Source organism: Cladophialophora immunda, assembly GCF_000835495.1.
Source record: "Cladophialophora immunda strain CBS 83496 unplaced genomic scaffold supercont1.7, whole genome shotgun sequence".
In the NCBI taxonomy this organism is placed as follows: domain Eukaryota; kingdom Fungi; phylum Ascomycota; class Eurotiomycetes; order Chaetothyriales; family Herpotrichiellaceae; genus Cladophialophora; species Cladophialophora immunda.
The window spans coordinates 1,381,799-1,398,629 of record NW_015622547.1 but is presented as its reverse complement, the minus strand read 5'-3'; the positions used below and the strand labels follow the sequence as shown (position 1 = coordinate 1,398,629).

General features: G+C 54.0%; 6 protein-coding genes across 6 annotated transcripts; 1 reads left to right on the top strand and 5 right to left on the bottom strand.

Moving 5' to 3' along the window:
* Nucleotides 1-48: 48 nt before the first annotated feature.
* Nucleotides 49-2,954, bottom strand: PV07_11265 (uncharacterized protein). The gene is made up of 4 exons (XM_016398687.1): nt 2,580-2,954; nt 2,426-2,527; nt 2,279-2,362; nt 49-2,229 (listed from the first exon to the last, which is right to left on the bottom strand). The coding sequence occupies exons 1-4, from the start codon at nt 2,911-2,913 to the stop codon at nt 1,277-1,279; spliced, it is 1,473 nt and encodes a 490-aa protein (XP_016243249.1). The 5' UTR covers nt 2,914-2,954; the 3' UTR covers nt 49-1,276.
* A 62-nt stretch (nt 2,955-3,016) lies between these two features.
* Nucleotides 3,017-3,852, bottom strand: PV07_11264 (uncharacterized protein; the record flags this gene model as incomplete). The annotated part of the gene is made up of 3 exons (XM_016398686.1): nt 3,017-3,298; nt 3,391-3,560; nt 3,642-3,852. 3 exons carry the CDS (start codon nt 3,850-3,852, stop codon nt 3,155-3,157), a joined length of 525 nt encoding a protein of 174 aa, XP_016243248.1. The 3' UTR covers nt 3,017-3,154.
* Nucleotides 3,853-4,154: 302 nt separating this feature from the next.
* On the bottom strand, nt 4,155-7,268 carry PV07_11262 (uncharacterized protein). The gene is made up of 2 exons (XM_016398684.1): nt 5,786-7,268; nt 4,155-5,735 (listed from the first exon to the last, which is right to left on the bottom strand). Exons 1-2 carry the CDS (start codon nt 7,199-7,201, stop codon nt 5,406-5,408), a joined length of 1,746 nt encoding a protein of 581 aa, XP_016243246.1. The 5' UTR covers nt 7,202-7,268; the 3' UTR covers nt 4,155-5,405.
* PV07_11263 (uncharacterized protein) lies at nt 4,404-5,396 on the top strand (the record flags this gene model as incomplete). The annotated part of the gene is made up of 1 exon (XM_016398685.1): nt 4,404-5,396. One exon carries the CDS (start codon nt 4,404-4,406, stop codon nt 5,394-5,396), a length of 993 nt encoding a protein of 330 aa, XP_016243247.1.
* A 636-nt stretch (nt 7,269-7,904) lies between the features above and the next one.
* Nucleotides 7,905-9,902, bottom strand: PV07_11261 (uncharacterized protein). The gene is made up of 4 exons (XM_016398683.1): nt 9,804-9,902; nt 9,698-9,707; nt 9,374-9,556; nt 7,905-9,268 (listed from the first exon to the last, which is right to left on the bottom strand). Exons 1-4 carry the CDS (start codon nt 9,840-9,842, stop codon nt 8,172-8,174), a joined length of 1,329 nt encoding a protein of 442 aa, XP_016243245.1. The 5' UTR covers nt 9,843-9,902; the 3' UTR covers nt 7,905-8,171.
* A 576-nt stretch (nt 9,903-10,478) lies between these two features.
* PV07_11260 (uncharacterized protein) lies at nt 10,479-16,514 on the bottom strand. The gene has a single exon (XM_016398682.1). The coding sequence runs from the start codon at nt 16,119-16,121 to the stop codon at nt 10,845-10,847; it is 5,277 nt and encodes a 1,758-aa protein (XP_016243244.1). The 5' UTR covers nt 16,122-16,514; the 3' UTR covers nt 10,479-10,844.
* Between the last annotated feature and the right edge of the window lie 317 nt (nt 16,515-16,831).

Below are 16,831 nucleotides of genomic sequence, written 5' to 3'. Positions count from 1 at the left end.
TTGAGAGATTCGGTCTGCATACTGCATAGCTACCTAGATAGGTATGTACTGGTATAGCATGCAACCTATCTGACCAAGTTGCCTCGACACATCCTTTATGCCTCCCTTGCTGGGCGACCCGTTGAGTACCCCAGTCTTGGGCTGAATGCGTTCCGTTTGGTGCTGGTGCTGGTTCTCATTCCTCTAGACTGCATCAGCCAGCCAGCCGTGCTCACGTTTGGTCACATCCATGGTGCCATGAGCAAAGCGCCGATTCACAATTCCGCCTCTTCGTTTGTCTCCCCCTGTATAGACTATCACGCTCCAACCTACCTACTACTACTAGTCATGTACCGACGGGACGTGACGTGATGGGGGAGCGAGTATAAATTGTCGCTCCTAAGATATATACCTCTAACCATCCACGAGCTGGAAATTCGGTCCTGACTTCGCTTGTTCTCGTCCTCCGAGAGTCGCGGGGAAGGAGACTTCTTCGGAATACTCGACACTGATTTCGGTTGCTCCAAGAGAGACAAAGCCGTCTCTCGCGTGTCCTTCCGCCAGCACCATTGGGAGACATCGGAACACTTCTTCAAGCCTTGCTCAAGAGGACCAAAATGTCCGCATCCACCTACGAAGGAGAGGGCCAGACTCCAGACCGACATCATCACTGCTTGCACAAGATCGAGGTCTCCGAGCCGTGCTCAATCACCCTCACCATCACAATCTCAATCTCAACACCCACAAGTACCATTACCCAAAGCCTAGTTTCGTCGCCCATCCAAGAAACTCCCAGCATCCAAGGCCAAGATGCCTGGGCTGTGTCGGTGCCGGGTGTGCCAGATATGGATCCTCTGCGCGGTCTGCACCAAGGCGAATCACGACGTCGCCGGCCCTTCCAGCTGGCGCGACCTTCTCGCCACTTAGCCTGATTATATCCCCTTGTCGCCGAGGTTCTCAGATGATGTTTCTTTCTCATCAGGGCCTGCAGCTCATACATTCTTCCCTCCAGCTTCACCATCTGAACACCTCGACAAATCTCCTCAGATTGAGCTTCATTCTTCAGCCCACAGCTTGCCTGAATCTCCTGCTCAAGGCGGCGCACTTACCCCGTTGTCAGAGACCTGCACCAATTGCCCAGGCCGTATGCCGATTGTGCATACAAGAAGTAAGACAGCACAAGACTGAGAAAAGCCTGGTGAGGAATAGACGGGAAAAGCGGCCAGTAGAGAGACATGACAAACAGGTCGAAGTGTCTCACCAGAGTGGAATCTGTAGCAAAAGCCGGCAGAATGCGTCAAGGCTGCGCAAATGCAACGCTCGCCGGTATCCGAAAGCTGGCGCAGAACATCTTCTTCTTCGGCGCGACAAGCCGCACAAACCGAACCTGCATCTCTAGCTCCGTATCGTCAAGCGCGACCGCAGCACCGATATGCGTCGATATTCTTTCACAGATCTCTTGGATTTCCTCTTCTTCAGCGACTAGTTTGGCCTGAAATAAGTACAGGTGAATCAATGGCAAAGCTTTTGAGGTGTAGGGTTTGAATTCGGCTTCGTGGCCGTGATAGAGGCCCCGGAAGGCATCGAGAAATTCAATGGCGCTGGCCGGCAGATTCATGACATAGTGAGAAAACACATGTGGTTCTTTCAAGACTTGTGCTGCAGCATCAGCCTCTTTGCGTAGCGCCTGCATCTCCTCTTTGGTCAATTTCCGCGATATCTTTAATTTCGAAGGCAGTCGAGCTTCTCGTGGAGCGTGGAGCAACTCTCTCGTTGCGGAGCGAATGAACTCCCTACCATCCTCGCAGGACGCCGAGACGAAGTCGCTGACCTTGTTAGACTTGATGGCGTCCTGAAGACTTCGGTACGAGTCAGGGTTGAGGTCGTTGGCTCTGACAAAAACCTTTCGTTTGCCGGCCGGCACAGCAAAAGGCCCTACGCCGGCCATAACGTCACAGACAGCCTCGCCCTCCTTGAACAGTTCAAAAAGCCGGGCATGTTCGGTACCTAATCGAGAATTCCAGTAAACCTTGCCGAAGTTGAATTTGAACTCGCAGCCAGATTCGTGGACCGTGACATCGAGGTCGTCTGGGCCAGCGATGACTTCATACGGAAATGTTCGAAAGACGGATTCGGTCCCAACGTCGAACGTCTTGTTGATGACGGTGGTTATGTTGGGGTTCTTGTCGACCAAGATTTGCCCAATTATGTACTTGTAGGGGAGATATGCTTCGCGCAGGTTTACATGAGCTTGTGGATGGTCAGTGCGCGGTATGAAGGCGTGGGCAGGGAGACGTACCGACATGGCCTACCTGGGCAAAGCCTGCAGGAGTTTCCTTTTCGTCCTCGGGGATCTCGGGCAGAATAGCCTCAAGAATATTATCTGGCGAAACATGTTAGATTCCGAATATGAGACTCCAGAGGTCATTCCTGACCACTCACGTACGCATAGTCCAGTCGTCGTATGTGAGAGTCAGATCGTATGGCCGTAAGCTGGCCAGTTTGTCTTCCACTAATCTCGAGATGGTCGGCGACCACGTTTTCGGCTCTGCCAATCCTGTCAGCAACTCCTCTCCGCTACTTGAACCAGCATAGCGCACCTTTCGCGTCGATCTCTGGCCTGAGCAGAAGGCACTTTGCCCCTGGGACCGAGTCATCTTCCCGTAACGGCTTGATCGGGCTTATCCGGAGCAGGTCTTGAGATTTGTCGAGTTCCTTCCTGATCGCGGTGATCTGCCTGACATCGGAGATGGTGGCAGCAGCCAGAGGCACGACTTTGCGAAAGAACGATTTGTCCAGCGTTTGCATGGCCCGGTTGACGGGCGGACGGAAAATTTTGGGCAGGTCTGCGGAGTTGAGGTTCATCCTTCTGGTTGTGGCGTTGGACACATCGGGCTGGGTGATGGAGAGGAGTCGACGGAGGAGGCTTGCCATGCGATATTTGCACAGGAAGCCTTGTCAATTGCGTTGTTCCACGTCCAGAATCTGGAAGCAATAGCAAAAGAGTCAGGCTCGCTTCCTCCCAGTCTTGATGCCAAGGCACTAATCCTGAATAGGGACTACGATAAAGCACAAGGCGCGATTAGCATTACGGAGACGCATACGGAGACGCAGATACGTAATCGTGCAATCTGATCGCGAAGCCGCAGATTCGATCCAAGCAAGGAATCATCAATCACGTCTTCGTCCACAACTTCAACAACGGCCCCTCTGACCCGTTGACCGGGTCCTGGACCGGCAATGCCACCCCCTGGATCTCCTGTCTAAAGGAATCGCCAACCTCGTCTTTCCCCAGCTCGCTGCGCCATTTCGGGGCTCCCTGAACAGCCTCATGTGAGTAGGACGAGCGGAAAAAGAAATATTACATCGATTCCCAAGATGGGGATATGGGAGGGAGGGGTTCCGCTTCACCTCTGGGTAGACGCCAATGTACCTGTAATCCTTGCTGCTTTGAAGTGAGCAATGGCCCGTCCCCGCCGGGAGGACAATGACGTCTCCGGCGTGCACCTCGATCTCCTCGCCCCCGGCCGTGTCGTTGGTGCCGCAGCCGACCAAGATCCTCGATTCGCCCTGGAAAACGCCTGTGCGAGTTGTCCAAGCATTAGCCGTGAATGAAGCATTCTGTTTCGGTGATGGCCCCCGGGGCCCAATGCATTATTTACCATAGCACTCGTGCGTGTTGGGGTGGAAATGCCGATATGCGATGTGGCCCCAGGTCCCCTTCTTCTCCCAGGCGTGCGCTTCGAGGAACTCGGTTGTTTTGGCTTCGGAGAGGGGCAGAGGGAGACAGTCGCGATAGATCAGGACCGGCATGTCGTTGTTCGGGCAGTGCTTGTTCGGTCCGAGGAAGTATGTCTCGGGCTCGAATCCCATGTTGGCGGTGCAACGTGCTTGTATATCTCTGCAGCTGTCGAGGGAATGAAGGTGGCTGTATGCGGCGAAGTGGTATGAAAAGGGCTGTCGGTCTGTAGCATCAAGAAAGGAGGTGATCTTATACAATCTTGTGTTGCCGCGGAGAGACTTTGGGGGTCTGGATGAGTTTGCTGTTCTGAGTAACGGAACCCCGCTCGTTGGCCCAGCAGGTCCGTCTCTCCAGCATTATCAGACATCCTATACATTTGTTTGGCGCACCAGAAGCATTTTGCATGAATTCGTGCATTGAAAACGCCTTAGCCTTGTGGCTTTTGTCATTTCCCATGTCTATCGTCCTTCCTGGTCGTATACTTCACGCGCCTGGACGACGCGTCCGCGTTGAGGCATCATGACGTCGTCGATATCAAAGCTAGGTATGTATATGCTACTCCGCCACCGCCCGTCATCCTCCCGCCTCGTCCAGGTTCCCAACCCATCTGGTGGCCCACCAAGTCCGTAGCCATTCGAGGTCTTGAATCCCTGGAAAGCTGCAAAAGCGAAGATCCTAGATGATGGCCAAGCGCACTCTGGATACATACTTCTCCACGCCAAGCAAGAAGGCACGCGCCGACGAGCCCGCAGAAGCAACGGCAGACACCCTCCCTGGTCCGAGATCCGTGACCAGGACGACAAATCATTCAACATACCCCTGGCCGATCCCTCACCTGCCTAGTCATGTCGCGTCGGAGATCGAATTGCTGGTCACCGCCCAAGGCAAAGAGATCAGGGACCAACAAGACCTGGACTTGCTGTATTTCCAACCATTTATCCCGAAATCGATCGAACGGGAGCTCTTCACTTTCCTCCGCTCCGAGCTATTCTTCTACCGCGTCAAATACACCATCAAACGCTTCGGCAAGGAGACCCTCGTCAACACGCCGCGGTTCACCACCGTGTTCGGTCTCGACGAGACGAGTCGCTTTGCGGATGACGGGTTGCGCATCGTCGAGGCGTCGGACCCGTCCAAGACGGTTCGAAAGGACAAGTATAAGTGCAACCCACGCCCCATCCCGGAGTGCCTGGATCTCCTGCGCAGAGTGACTGAAGCAAACACCGACACCAAGTACAACTTCTGCCTGGTGAACTATTATGCATCCGGCAACGACAGCATCTCGTTTCACAGCGACGATGAGCGATTCCTGGGCCCCGAGCCAGCCATCGCGTCGTTCACGCTGGGGGCCAAGAGGGATTTCCTGATGAAGCACAAACCTCCCAGGGATGGCGAGCCAGAGCTGGAGACCAGGGACATCAAGCTGCCCCTGGCGAGTGGCGACATGATTCTGATGCGAGGCCCGACCCAGCCCAACTGGCTGCATAGCATTCCGAAACGAAAGGGCGCCGAGGCCGACAGAGGTCGCATCAACATCACTTTGCGCCGCGCCTTGATTCCGGCCGGCACGGAAAACTACTATCGATACAATGTCGGGGAGGGCGGATGTTATCAGTGGGATAGCTCCAAAAGAGAGATGGTGCCTTGGCCATCGAGGATGGACGGCACCCGGTGACGGCAGACTTTATTCCGATTTCTTTTTCCTCTTGCCGGCGTCGAAAATCGCGCTTCCGATTGTGCCTGTGATGGATCGATAGACGGTCTGGCCTTCCAACGTGTGGGTGGTGATGCCGAAGACCACCAGGAACAGGATGGAAAGGATGCTGACGACGAGGAAACTGAGCCAGTACGTCTTGAGGGTGTACTGCTCGGCGATCTCGGGAAGCTGGATGGAAAAGTAGCCGGTCATCAGACTGACCGGGAGGAACAGGATGGTCGCTTTGGCCAGCAAGATCGTGGTTCGGGTGAGCCTCTCCACGGCCTGGGACTCTTTCAAGGCGACCAAGTTGAAGTTCTGCATCGCATCAGCGGGAGACTCAAATGACCGCCAGCGGGGATACCTACCATGAGCACAAGCGACTCCTTCTGCTTGATGCATTCGTCGATTTCCGTCAGCGCATACAGTCGAATCCTTCCCAGCAGTCTCTCGAAGCGGGCAACGGCCGAAAAGCTCAACTTGACATTTGACCTCGAATCATCGGCCAGGAAGCCCTCCTCGTACGGGGCGAAATGCGATGCGGGAGTCTGATGACCCGCCTTGAGGTCTTGATCGTGGAACGTGCCCCGGGGCGACAGGAGTAGACTGTTGGCGTCTATTGCCAATCTTTGACTGTGGAGGAGGCGCGATACGATCCACTCGTAACTCTCGTACATGAGCTTGAGGACTGTCAGCTGGGTCCCAATCTCATGCACCTTCTTGACGTGAGACACGTCGGCCGCTTTGAACATGAGCTGTTGCATCTCTTCCAGCTCCCTGCGATAGGGATGGTCAAGCCGGGCGATCAACCTGTACGTCGAGACCCAGTCGTCGAAGAGGTAGTAGAACAAAAGGCTCGCCGCCTCCTTTGGATCGTAGCCGGCTGTGTTGTTGTTGGAGTACTCGTTCCACCGCACGCGCACCTTCATCAGGGCGTCTCGCGAGCTGTCCTTGTTATGTTGCTTGGAGAGGTGATGGAACACATTAAGGACGTTCCGCCTCGAAACGAGGTGAGGTTCACCGCGCTGGGGGCGTTCAAACACTGAAATGACGGTCCCATCGTCACATACAAGTAGAGAGGACCATATCCGCTGGCCCGGTGGCTTACTGCCATCCTTCTCCTTGCCCCGTGACATGTTGGCAGTGTCATCAGCAGGTGCACCGGCATCCGGAGTTGTCGCCTCCTTGGCCTTGGGGAGAGAGTACAACGCGTTGAAGCCGATGTAGATATATCGGCGGCCAAAGTCGACGGAGCAGAAATGCCACAGGTTCCTCACCACCCTATGAAACGTCAAGCCATCCAGATCGCCCAGGTCCGTTGCCGGTTGTAGGTTTGCCGATTGGAGGGGCAGGCCTTTCTCAATGTCGGTGGCCTGTGCCCGGGGGGTCTTCTGCGGTGCGGAGGTGGAAGAACGTGATGTATCGCTGCCCGTGGACGCAACGCTCTTCTCTTCCCCGGGGGGAGTAATAGCCTGGCATAGCAGGCCTGCAAGCCTGGGAGAAAGGTCGTACTTCCTGGCCACTTCCTCGATGATGGGTTTTTGTGATTCGGAGGCCCAGAAGTTCAACCACAAGGCTTGACTCGCATTGCGACGGTCGGGCTGCAGCCACTCCAGGACGCCGTCGCGCCCGATGTCGACGGCACATTTGGCCTCGGTGCTGTCGAAGCTGACAATGAAGTTCTCCGTTGGAGCCTCCTGCAGCCTTGCCTCGCACTCGTTGAAGGCCGAATCATCGTCCAGATCGTATACCCCGTGGTTCTGTGCGGGCTGGGGCTGTGCCATGGCAGCCTGTTTGTCGGGGAAGGGCGTAGAGGACGAGCGTAAGGCCTGTAGCTTCTAGAAAGAAATTGTTGAAGTGTGAAGAGGAAGAAAGACGAGATCAGGAGGAACCTGGAGACCTGGTCAGGCGCCTGGCGTTGGCAAGCGACCGACAAAGCCTCATGCTCACACCCCCCATTCGAGCCGCCTGTTGACCCAATCATCCAGACGCTGGTGATTGGCCTCGCTAGCCTGGCACCTGTTGTCCCCAAGGGGGCGGAAAATGAAACCCACGACGCCACGCCCCTGCATGGGGAAATGGGACCAGACAGTTAGGGAGCGTTGCATGGTTGTGATCCCTCAATCAAGGCTTGACACGCCTGGATCCCCATGCTTTGGCGCCCCCCTGAGACACAGACGTAGATACAGACGTGTTTTTGCGCCTCGCACTTCGTTTTTCGCCTAGGCACCTTGTGGGAGGTCTGACTACCACGGGCAGCCATCACATAATAAAAATATATTAGAGCCTGTCAAGACCTGTCTCGGGTGCGTTGCTTTTGCGTGAGTCGCTGCACGGAATCTATGGGCAAATCTAGGAATACATGCCAACTTAGGCCCGGTCCGTGCGATCTGTCAATCATCTTAATCCTGTGTAGAGATGTGGATTCTCGCAACCGCGGGGGCGGAGTTTGGTCCTGCACATCGCTGGGGCTACAGCATTTAACGGCGGCTTCCCGCATTGAATCTTTGAACGACCTGCTATGTATTGGTTGTTGGTCCTTTCATTGCCAGGCCTGTTAATCCGAAAATGGATCATACCAAAGAGTACTCGTTAAAGATGTGAAGTGTGAAAGACTAGTCCATTGGAATGCTGTATTCTTTGCGGAACAAGCACAAGAAGAAAGAACAGTATTCCTTCTCAGCAAGGGGAGCACCAGAACAGATTTGACCGTCCAACCCGATGACCACGGACATAACTGGTTCCAACTTCCTCTTATAGTTTCGGTATAGCAGGACCGCCCTTCGAACCCGGCACCGCACGGACTCTCCCACGATACTTGTCTTCGATGGCATCAGCCGCCTCATCGCGTTCCAATTCCGGCAGAGCTTTGCCATACTTGCCAGGGCTGTCCAGTGCCCAGAGGCCGTCCTGGTTCTTGCCGTTGAGCATGCCACAGGGCCAGTTGTGGAGATTTCGGTCGTGGATCGAGCGGTGGATCCGTTCGAACGTGTTCGCCATCGGCCACGCCTTTCGGTCCTCGACGGCAATGTTCTCGACCGCCCCCGTGAGGGTGTCGATGATGCCCTCGCTGGGATCGGGAGCAAGCTTGTGTCCCAACTGACTCCACGTCTTGTTTGGGTTCGGCTTGAGTCGGTCTGGGAGCAGGTAATAGTCGGCGGGGTCGTCCGGGTGCTCGGGATCCTCATCGATGAATGCCAGTTTCTTGTCCTTGGAGCACTGGGCAAGCATCCACGCCAACGTTATATCGGCGCCTCCGGGATCATACCTGCCGCCACCGATATCACTATGGGCCCCAGAAAACCAAACCTGCTTCATCACTTGAAGCCCCGCACCATATGTCGGCTGGTACAATTGCGACTCGTTGTTCGGGTCCTTCGGCCACTGCCACAGTGTTGGGATGAACGGGACTCGACGCTCGTCTAGCGAAAGCGCGTGATATGCGTATTGGACCTTGGTCGACAACTCGGCGTTGTGGAATTCGATCTTTTCACCACCCCATCCCTCGGAATGAAACTCGACCGTGTCCCAAACCCCTACAATCTTGATTGCTTCTTTTGCCTTTACGCTCAAGTCATTGCCGATCAGCTTTTTGAGGGTGGGAGAGAAGTCGAAATCAGGTTTGCTGGTGGGGTCCTTGTAGTATTCATCGTAGACTTGAGGGAACCAGTCCATGCCGCGTTTGGTAAGCAGTCCAAGCTTGGTCACTAAACCAGCGATCGAGCGGGCAGTATAGGCACCGCGGGAGAAGCCAAAGAAGAAGATCTCATCTCCGGGATTCGGGTCGTAATTGTGAGCCAGGAAAGCATAGGCCGCCCGGATGTTGGCAGAGAGCCCAGCGCCATAGACGCCTATCTGGACGGTCAGAAACTGCTCTCCTTGGTGCACCAGAAACAAAACAACAAGTCATGATGCCTTGATTGAGATGCCGCAAAGGAAATGGTGCAATATCTCACCGCCGCGGATCTTGTCGCCAATTCCTGACCCAACGCCAGGTTGATAGTAGACGATTTGCTCGACCTCCCGTTCTACATTGTCCTTGTCTTTGACTACCGCTACAGGGCTGATGGCTCTAGCAAAGCGGGCAATGTTGGTTGGATGGCTAGGGCTGTTGACGTTCAGAATACTCTGCCACGTTCCTACAGGAAATGAAAGTTAGCCTTTAAGTTCTCCAGTTGTACTGTACACTAGACGACGATATCCTGAAGGAAGTACATCGTAAAGGTAGCGAAGTGTCGGCTGTTGATAGGCAATAATAATGTTTAGAGAGGAGGCAGTACCGTCGCAAAGCTGCAAGCCATGGTTAGCCTAGACTAGAATGCCAGAGCCTAGCATGTATTTTGGCGCATCTAGCCATAGACAACTGCTACCGGGGCAGTAACTCACCACAATGAGACGTTTGTAATTTGCTGGTGGGCGGCCCATGTTGAATCTGTCTGTGGAATGTACGGCTAGGCTGCAGGCAAGGCTCGAAGTGGCCACAAGCTCAAACGAGCATCAATATCAATAGTATTCCACACCCAGCAAAGGTGAGGAAGGAGGCCTCTTATACATCAAAGCATGCTGCAGCGTGGCCCGACGCCTTAAACAAAGAAAAAAGGGCGGCCTATGCGACTGGCACTCCATCACCATCACACGGAACCTGCCACCATCCTGGCTACTGTTCAGCTTCAGCAAGATGGCTGCCTTACCAAGAAGTGTGTCTCTAGGCTGGCTGAAAGAGCCGCCTACCATTGGTGGTGTCTGACACCTGGACGTGTGACGGAACGAGGGGTAGGCTCAGCTGTCCACGAAGGATTGAGGTCGAGACCCTGCCGCGTGATTGATCGTGTTCGCACGCACCAAGGACACCAACACGAGGAGACCGTGCGAATTCATCATGATGAATGATTGGCAAAAAGACCAGAGTTAAAGGCAAGCTGAGACTTGGTTCCAGCCAAAGACGCGATCGCCTCGCATAAGGCATGGGTGAGACTTTCCGCCCCGCTTGATGCGAGAAGACTCGTAGCTCTGGCTAGGCCAATGAAGCTTGGTAAGGAGGAAGCGGGTGCTCTTTCAACGGTCGGCATTGTGGGAACGTCCTTAAATAAAAGCTAGACTAGACGACCGCCGGGTAAAGTACGAGTAGAGCTGCAGTAAGCTCCTCAGGAAGGTGATACATGTCCTCATGAATTAAAGCTCGTAGTGAATCCCAACCAAGCTGATGCAATGCTCGAACGCTGTTTGCGCAAATTTCGTGAACGCTCAGGCCATGGAACCAAAGAAAAATCTCCCAATAGTTTCCCGTGTGCAGATATTAGATCAGCGCTTGAACGTACCTAAGCACTCGCTTACTTGGATTCGAAGAGATCCCAGTTCGGGGATTACCAAAAAGGCCGCCAAAGCCCTCAGGACTCCTTGGTAGGGCGTTTCCAAATATGTGAAAATTCAATCGTATTGCTCCTCTCGAGGCCTCCCATCGAACCAATTTCGCGCTCTTTTGAGACTGAATGTCCGTCGTGGCTTCGGCTCTTTGTATGCCTCTATGCCAGAATATCCCCTTGCTGGAGGAGCCTCGTAAAAATCCGGCTGCTCGTACGCTTGTCTGAAATCTCGCCCAATGATGCCGTTGCCTCTCAATTGCTGTGGAGGGCCATAGGGTTGTGGTTCAGACGCCGAAATCCCTAGAACGCGTTCCTGCTTGCTTAGACGACGCTGAGGTATATCCCCGCCTCCATTGGCGTTTGTCATGGGCAGTGCTGGCGAGGGAGAGACACGAGGCTGACTTCTTCCCATTGCTTGGACGGAAGACAGCTGTTGATCAGAGTAATTGCTGCCGACATTTCCCTCCGCTCTTCCTGCTCCACTAGGCTGCATACCGCGACCAGATATCGTCAAGGAACGTCGGACGCTTGGGTGGACCGCGGGCTCGAGACTGTGACTTGCTGGTGGCCGATTTTCGGTGTCATACAGCATGTCGTGGTTAGGTGGGCTAGTCATATTGTGCGACAGCTGGTAATCGGCGTTTCTGGGGTGTGGCCCTGGGTTACGACCCGAAGTGTTGTTCGGGGGCTGGTATTGTTGAGACTGTCCCATTCCAGCGGCTTGGACTTGAGACTGGTCTTCGTCCTCGTCTTCATCATCACTTTGGTAATCTTCCCTCTTTTGTCGGCGGCTTCCGAAAAGACTAAATCTTCGCCGAGGTGCTGCTCCTGCTCTTGGGGCATATGAGTTCTCTGGGTAGTCTTCTTCGCTCTCTTCCTGATCCCAATCTTCCTCTTGGTTCCCCGCGACCTTCGGCCTTCTCGCACCGATACCGAATCTGTTTAAGATTGTCGGTTTTCGTGGGACCGCACTGGCGTCATCGAGCTTCTCGCGGTCAGAGCTACCGTCATACCAAAGAGCCGGGATAAGCAGCCTGTAGGGCGTCGTAATTCCAGATGGGTCCTTTTGGTTGACTTCAACGTTCAATACAACATCGAGACCACCCTCAAGATTAATGTGATCATTAACATCAATTTCATTACCTTCGGCATCAATAGCCGGTACATCCCCTTTCCTAGCAGCTTTTTCAGAGAAATTGGTCGGACGGCGTTTGAACGTGCCAGGCCGCACTGGGACGCCGGAAGAAGTATGGTCGAACGAAGAAGCACGTCTGTTCGGGAGAGCCTGGAACTCACTCGAGGCTTGACGAGAGCTGCTCGCATTGCGGTCCTGGACCAATGTGGCGCCTTCGGATTGTGTCGTTCCATCGTGAGACGCTGAGCGACCCTGGTCATATATCATGTCGCGATACGATGTGGGAGGCGCGTTCCGCGAGCTTAGTCGGCGAAACAGAGTTCGTGGATTTACATCTGCCTTGGTCAAGGAGAATCGTCGAGGCCGAGGTTCTGGCTTTTCCTCCAAATCTTCATCTTCGAAGACTGCCGAACTTTCTGACGGTGAAGGTGGAGGGGTTGAGCCTGGGATGTACTCCCGGATCGAACACCAATTGCGTCGAGGCAGTAAACGTTTGTTATTCCGTTTCTTGTCATTCACATCATGGGTGAACATGGGTATCATGTCTTCATCAGTGTAGTGGTCCAAGTGATGTACCTTGTTCCGTCTGTTCAGGATATCGGCCAGCATGTCCGATGGTGGTGTATTCACGATCGCCGAAGATATCACGTTTGGCATGTATCGGTGATCTTTGTCCTTGGGGATCTTCAGCTTTGGATTTGAGTGAAACTGGCCGATTGCAGCGAGGTGGACGTCTCCGCTCAAAACAGTGATGCGACATGACTTCTCTGCTGCCAGATCCTGTAGGTCTCGTACCAAGTCATTACGCTCATGTTTGTGGTTAGTTGCGGTCCAGTGATCGTCGAGGTCATCGAGGATCTCAACTCCACCGTCGAACTTGTTGAGAAAGCTGCCCTTCAGGATTCCGGCTCTTCCCAGAGCTTTGACAGGATCCATGAGTCGGCTGGTGAGAACATTTTCCAGCCAAACCAGGCGAGGGTAGGCAAGGGGAACACCGAGCAATACGATGAGGTGCTTCGTCTCCCCTTCGATGAGTTCTTTGCGGCATCGGTCCAAAACGAAATCCAGAGTGGACAAACTCAACACCTCATTGCGCTTTCTTTCCGTGCGGCAATCAAGGCCCAGAAATGCCACATGTTTTCCCATATGCATAAACACACTTCTGCTAAGCTGCTTGATGTACGACCCCGGCTGTCGGCCCAAGACCCAGCTAGGTTCATGTGCGGTGGTTTCTTCAGGGACGCTCTGGTGCTGAAAGAGCATGTAATATTTATATGCGACATTGCCAATTCCGGAGAAGACGGGTGTCTCCATGAAATGGTTCGGATAGGAACCAAAGCCATCGATGATATCGTGATCGTCCCATATGTTCACCATCGGGATCTGGCTAGCAGCCATGCTGAAGAGGCCCTGAGAGAACCACATAGCATATCTGTTCAGATAGAAGCTCTCAAGTTCTTCCTTCATTTCATGCGTAAATGGTGCGTGGTGCTTATGAGTTGGGTTTCTCATCCTAGTCCATTCGCCAAAATGTTCGGTCTCGAGCATGACGCGGTCATTGTATATCTGATCGCCACCACCTATCATAACGTGGAATGGGCGTGATTGATGGGTATTGAGAACGTCTCTCCACATCGGATCAGGTCCGCTGAAGCTATCGGGATTGACGGAGAGGCTGAACCCATTGCAAGAATGAAACATTATGTTCATGGTCTGGCCTCGAGCAGGCACCCAAAAACCGACCGACGGACCACGATTGATGCGGTAAGCGATATGCTGTTGCTCACCAGCGAGTTCTATTTCGAGATTAAATCGCCAGAAGGTCACATCACGGTCCGGATCGGCATAAAGTCGCGCCCCCGCTACTTCTTGATATCTTCCGAATCTTTCTCCGTCTGTATCAAGGATGCGATTGTTGGAGAACGGGACTAGACCTTGGGGTCCACTATGCTCGAGCGGGCTGGGAGAGCTTTCGAAGAGTCCGTCATCGTTTTCGATCTGTGACAGATCCCTTCCCTCTTCCAAGTGGTCCACAGGTCGAACGTACAACGCCCTCCCGGTCCTCGAGAGCTTAGTCAAGCCAGCAATCGGATCGACATATTCAGGTTGAAGCTCATCTGTAGTGACGTGATGAGGTGGAGGTGGTAACAACTTTTGTGGCTGACAAAACAGACGTAAAATCGGCGTCGGATCGTAGGAAGAATGGGAATTTTGAGTCACAATAAGGACACTTCCTCGCCAGAATTCACGTTCTTCTCCCCTTTCGTTTTTCTGTCTTCTCATGCCTTTGTAGCGAAGTAAAGGCCCGCACCGCAGATATAGATTTGGATTGAATTCAGCCGTTCTATCGTCAATATGGCCTCCAGCGCCCGGGTTATCCGCCACCTTCGCCGATCTGCTGCGTCTGCGGCCAGATGAAGTCGCTGCCTGTTCCCACCAAGCCTTGCCCTTGTCCGCTGGGTTGATGGGTTCAGTAGAGAAATCGATGGCTGTGAGCCTTGCTGTCCCGGCTTCTTTCCATTCATCGACAGGTCGATTGTTGAGCGGCTCTTTGAATGACACACTAGACTTTCTTTGTCGTTGACGTATCACATCTACCGGCTTCGCTGGGGGAGACTGGGGGCTGCTTGGGTGGGGTGACGATTGGAGTCCAAGGCTAATCGGTGGTGTCTGTGGCCGCTGCTGTATGTGCGTCACCTCATTTTTCACATCGGCGGCAACTTGGTTGTATTGTTCTTGTCTGCGAACTTGGCTGGTCGTTGCTGAGGTCGGCACGGGTATTCTGCTTGGCACTCTGCCAGCCGAAGCATTCCTTTCATCCACATCCCTTTGTGGAGCTTTCTGGAGTCTACGTGAGCCGTCTCGCCCTAGCCTGACGGGGTCCGACACTCCAGTGAGTTTCTCCAATGCTGCTTTGTGAGACGCGTTCCTCTGTCGCTCTGAAAAGTCGTCTCGACTGGGAACGGAAGGAGCTTGGGCTTCGCTGGTGCGAGTTCGCGCTTGCCCATCCAAAGCCTCAACTTTTGCGCCCATTGGCGGGATTTCGCGCTGTTTCCCAGCTCGAACCGTCTCCGGCTTGACAGCGACTTCCTCAGTCACGGCGCGAGGTGAGTCGAGCGGAACATCTTGACTAGACTCACTGACTCGCCGATTCTTGCTGCCTGACTGGCGCCGTTGACCAGCATGAGCCGGTTGCAGTGGGCTGGAGATAGTGTACTCAAAACCCGGGTGGCCTTCCCCCGAGAGGCTTCGTACGTCAGGTCGATGACTGTCCACAGTTGTGCTATGTTGCAAACGTTGTCGCTGAGTGGTGCTGAGATTTCGAACCAGAACCGCATTTTCTAAAGTTGGTACTTCCTGGTCAATTGCTCGCTCCCGTTTCGGCGCAGACCGGCTAGCAGGAGCAGCAGGTATGGACGCCTGACCAGTTTCTCGAGGAGATTCGGCAACCTTTCGAGCCGATTTTGAGTCGCGATCTCGCAATAGCATTTCAGCCTCCTGCACTCTTGCTCGCTTTTCTTCCTTACTAATGTCATTCAGAGTGACTTCCAGCTTTTGTAGAGGGGAACGATCTGGGGCCCAATCCCTTCTATGAGCTTCGTCTCGGAAAGCACTCGATCTGCTCACAGCCGATACAGGCTCTTCAACACGACGTGGAGTGTCAGACGCCCGACGAGGCTGTTGATTAGACCTTGGCTCATTGTGAGATGGTTCACGGGCTGATTGCATCTCCCTTCCTGGCATTTTCGCAGCGCTCGAGCCATTGAGATCTGCAGTGTTTAGTCGCAGACCATCGGGCGGGGCTGGCTTTCGAGAGACAATGGGCATGGCTTCCCGGCGTACTGGCTCAGATACTATGCGCTGTTTGGGTTTGGCTGTCTCCTCAGGGTATTCATCCTCCAAGTCTGCAAACGCTTCTCTGTGGAATGGTCTGCCCTTGGCTCTCTGGGAGAAGGATCGCTGTGGGCCTGGGTCCGCACCCTGACCAAAACCTCGATAGGAGATGGGTGGCCCCTGAGGCACTTCGGGCGCAGCAGGAGGTAGTTGTACAGTATCTTCCAAGTTCTGAGAAAGCGGGCGCCTGCCCTGCCCCCCGCTATACCGTCGACTTGAGCCATTTTGTCTGCTGCGCGCGGTATTTTGAGCGATTAGGGAATCGAGAGCCGGATCATGGTAAAGATCGAGAGGGTTCATGGAGGTAGCCATGATGACAGGGTCGCGATCGAGGATCAGGCTGCGAAAAGGGACAAGCTTGCAGCAGGAAGTGACCTAGAGATGTACGTAGGTAACGGAGGCAGCCATGGACAATGAAGTCTGAGCACTTTGTGAATATGATCAGTTTTCTTCGTCGAATGCGATGGCCAAGATGTCCAGATCAAGAGGATACAAAATGTCTGCTCCTGACACGTTCACATGGGGTTGGAGAATAGAGACTGTGGCACAACAAATAATCGGATACCCAAAAATGAGCCTGAAGCCTCAGTTGAACAGTGTCATTATGTACAAGAAAAAAGAGAGCACTCAAGCAAACACCGCAGAATGACGGTCGCAGGAAAGTGAAGGAAGGATAAGAACCCCGTACCCAGGAGCCATGGTCTGTGTGGCTGGTAAAATGTGGTATTTTGGTCGACCACGTCAATCGACGAGACGAGAAACTCAACTCCAAGATCTTGCGACACCGGGTCCGCGTGGAGCTTCGGATTCGTCACAGGCTCACAGCAGTCCAACCTCTGTGCTGGTTAGAGAACAGACCCCGGGGCGCGGGCCGCTTGGTTAAGCACCGCCAATTGGGGCAGCTTTGGCTCCCGGGCTTGGTCGCAGCCAATGGCCTCACTCCACAGGCATTGGACGGCGCCTACGAGTAGGTAAATCGCAGGGACGCCATCGGAGTTTGGAGGCTGCAACTTAGGCTGGGG

Coding starts and splice junctions, on each gene's coding strand:
- PV07_11265 (XM_016398687.1), bottom strand. CDS start 2,913: ATGGCAAGCCTCCTCCGTCGACTCCTCTCCATCACCCAGCCCGATGTG. Junction 2,363..2,425: donor ATACGACGACTGGACTATGC/GTACGTGAGTGG, acceptor ATGTTTCGCCAG/ATAATATTCTTGAGGCTATT. Junction 2,230..2,278: donor TGCCCAGGTAGGCCATGTCG/GTACGTCTCCCT, acceptor ACCATCCACAAG/CTCATGTAAACCTGCGCGAA.
- PV07_11262 (XM_016398684.1), bottom strand. CDS start 7,201: ATGGCACAGCCCCAGCCCGCACAGAACCACGGGGTATACGATCTGGAC. Junction 5,736..5,785: donor AGGAGTCGCTTGTGCTCATG/GTAGGTATCCCC, acceptor GATGCGATGCAG/AACTTCAACTTGGTCGCCTT.
- PV07_11261 (XM_016398683.1), bottom strand. CDS start 9,842: ATGGGCCGCCCACCAGCAAATTACAAACGTCTCATTGTG. Junction 9,269..9,373: donor TGGCGACAAGATCCGCGGCG/GTGAGATATTGC, acceptor CCGTCCAGATAG/GCGTCTATGGCGCTGGGCTC.
- PV07_11260 (XM_016398682.1), bottom strand. CDS start 16,121: ATGGCTACCTCCATGAACCCTCTCGATCTTTACCATGATCCGGCTCTC.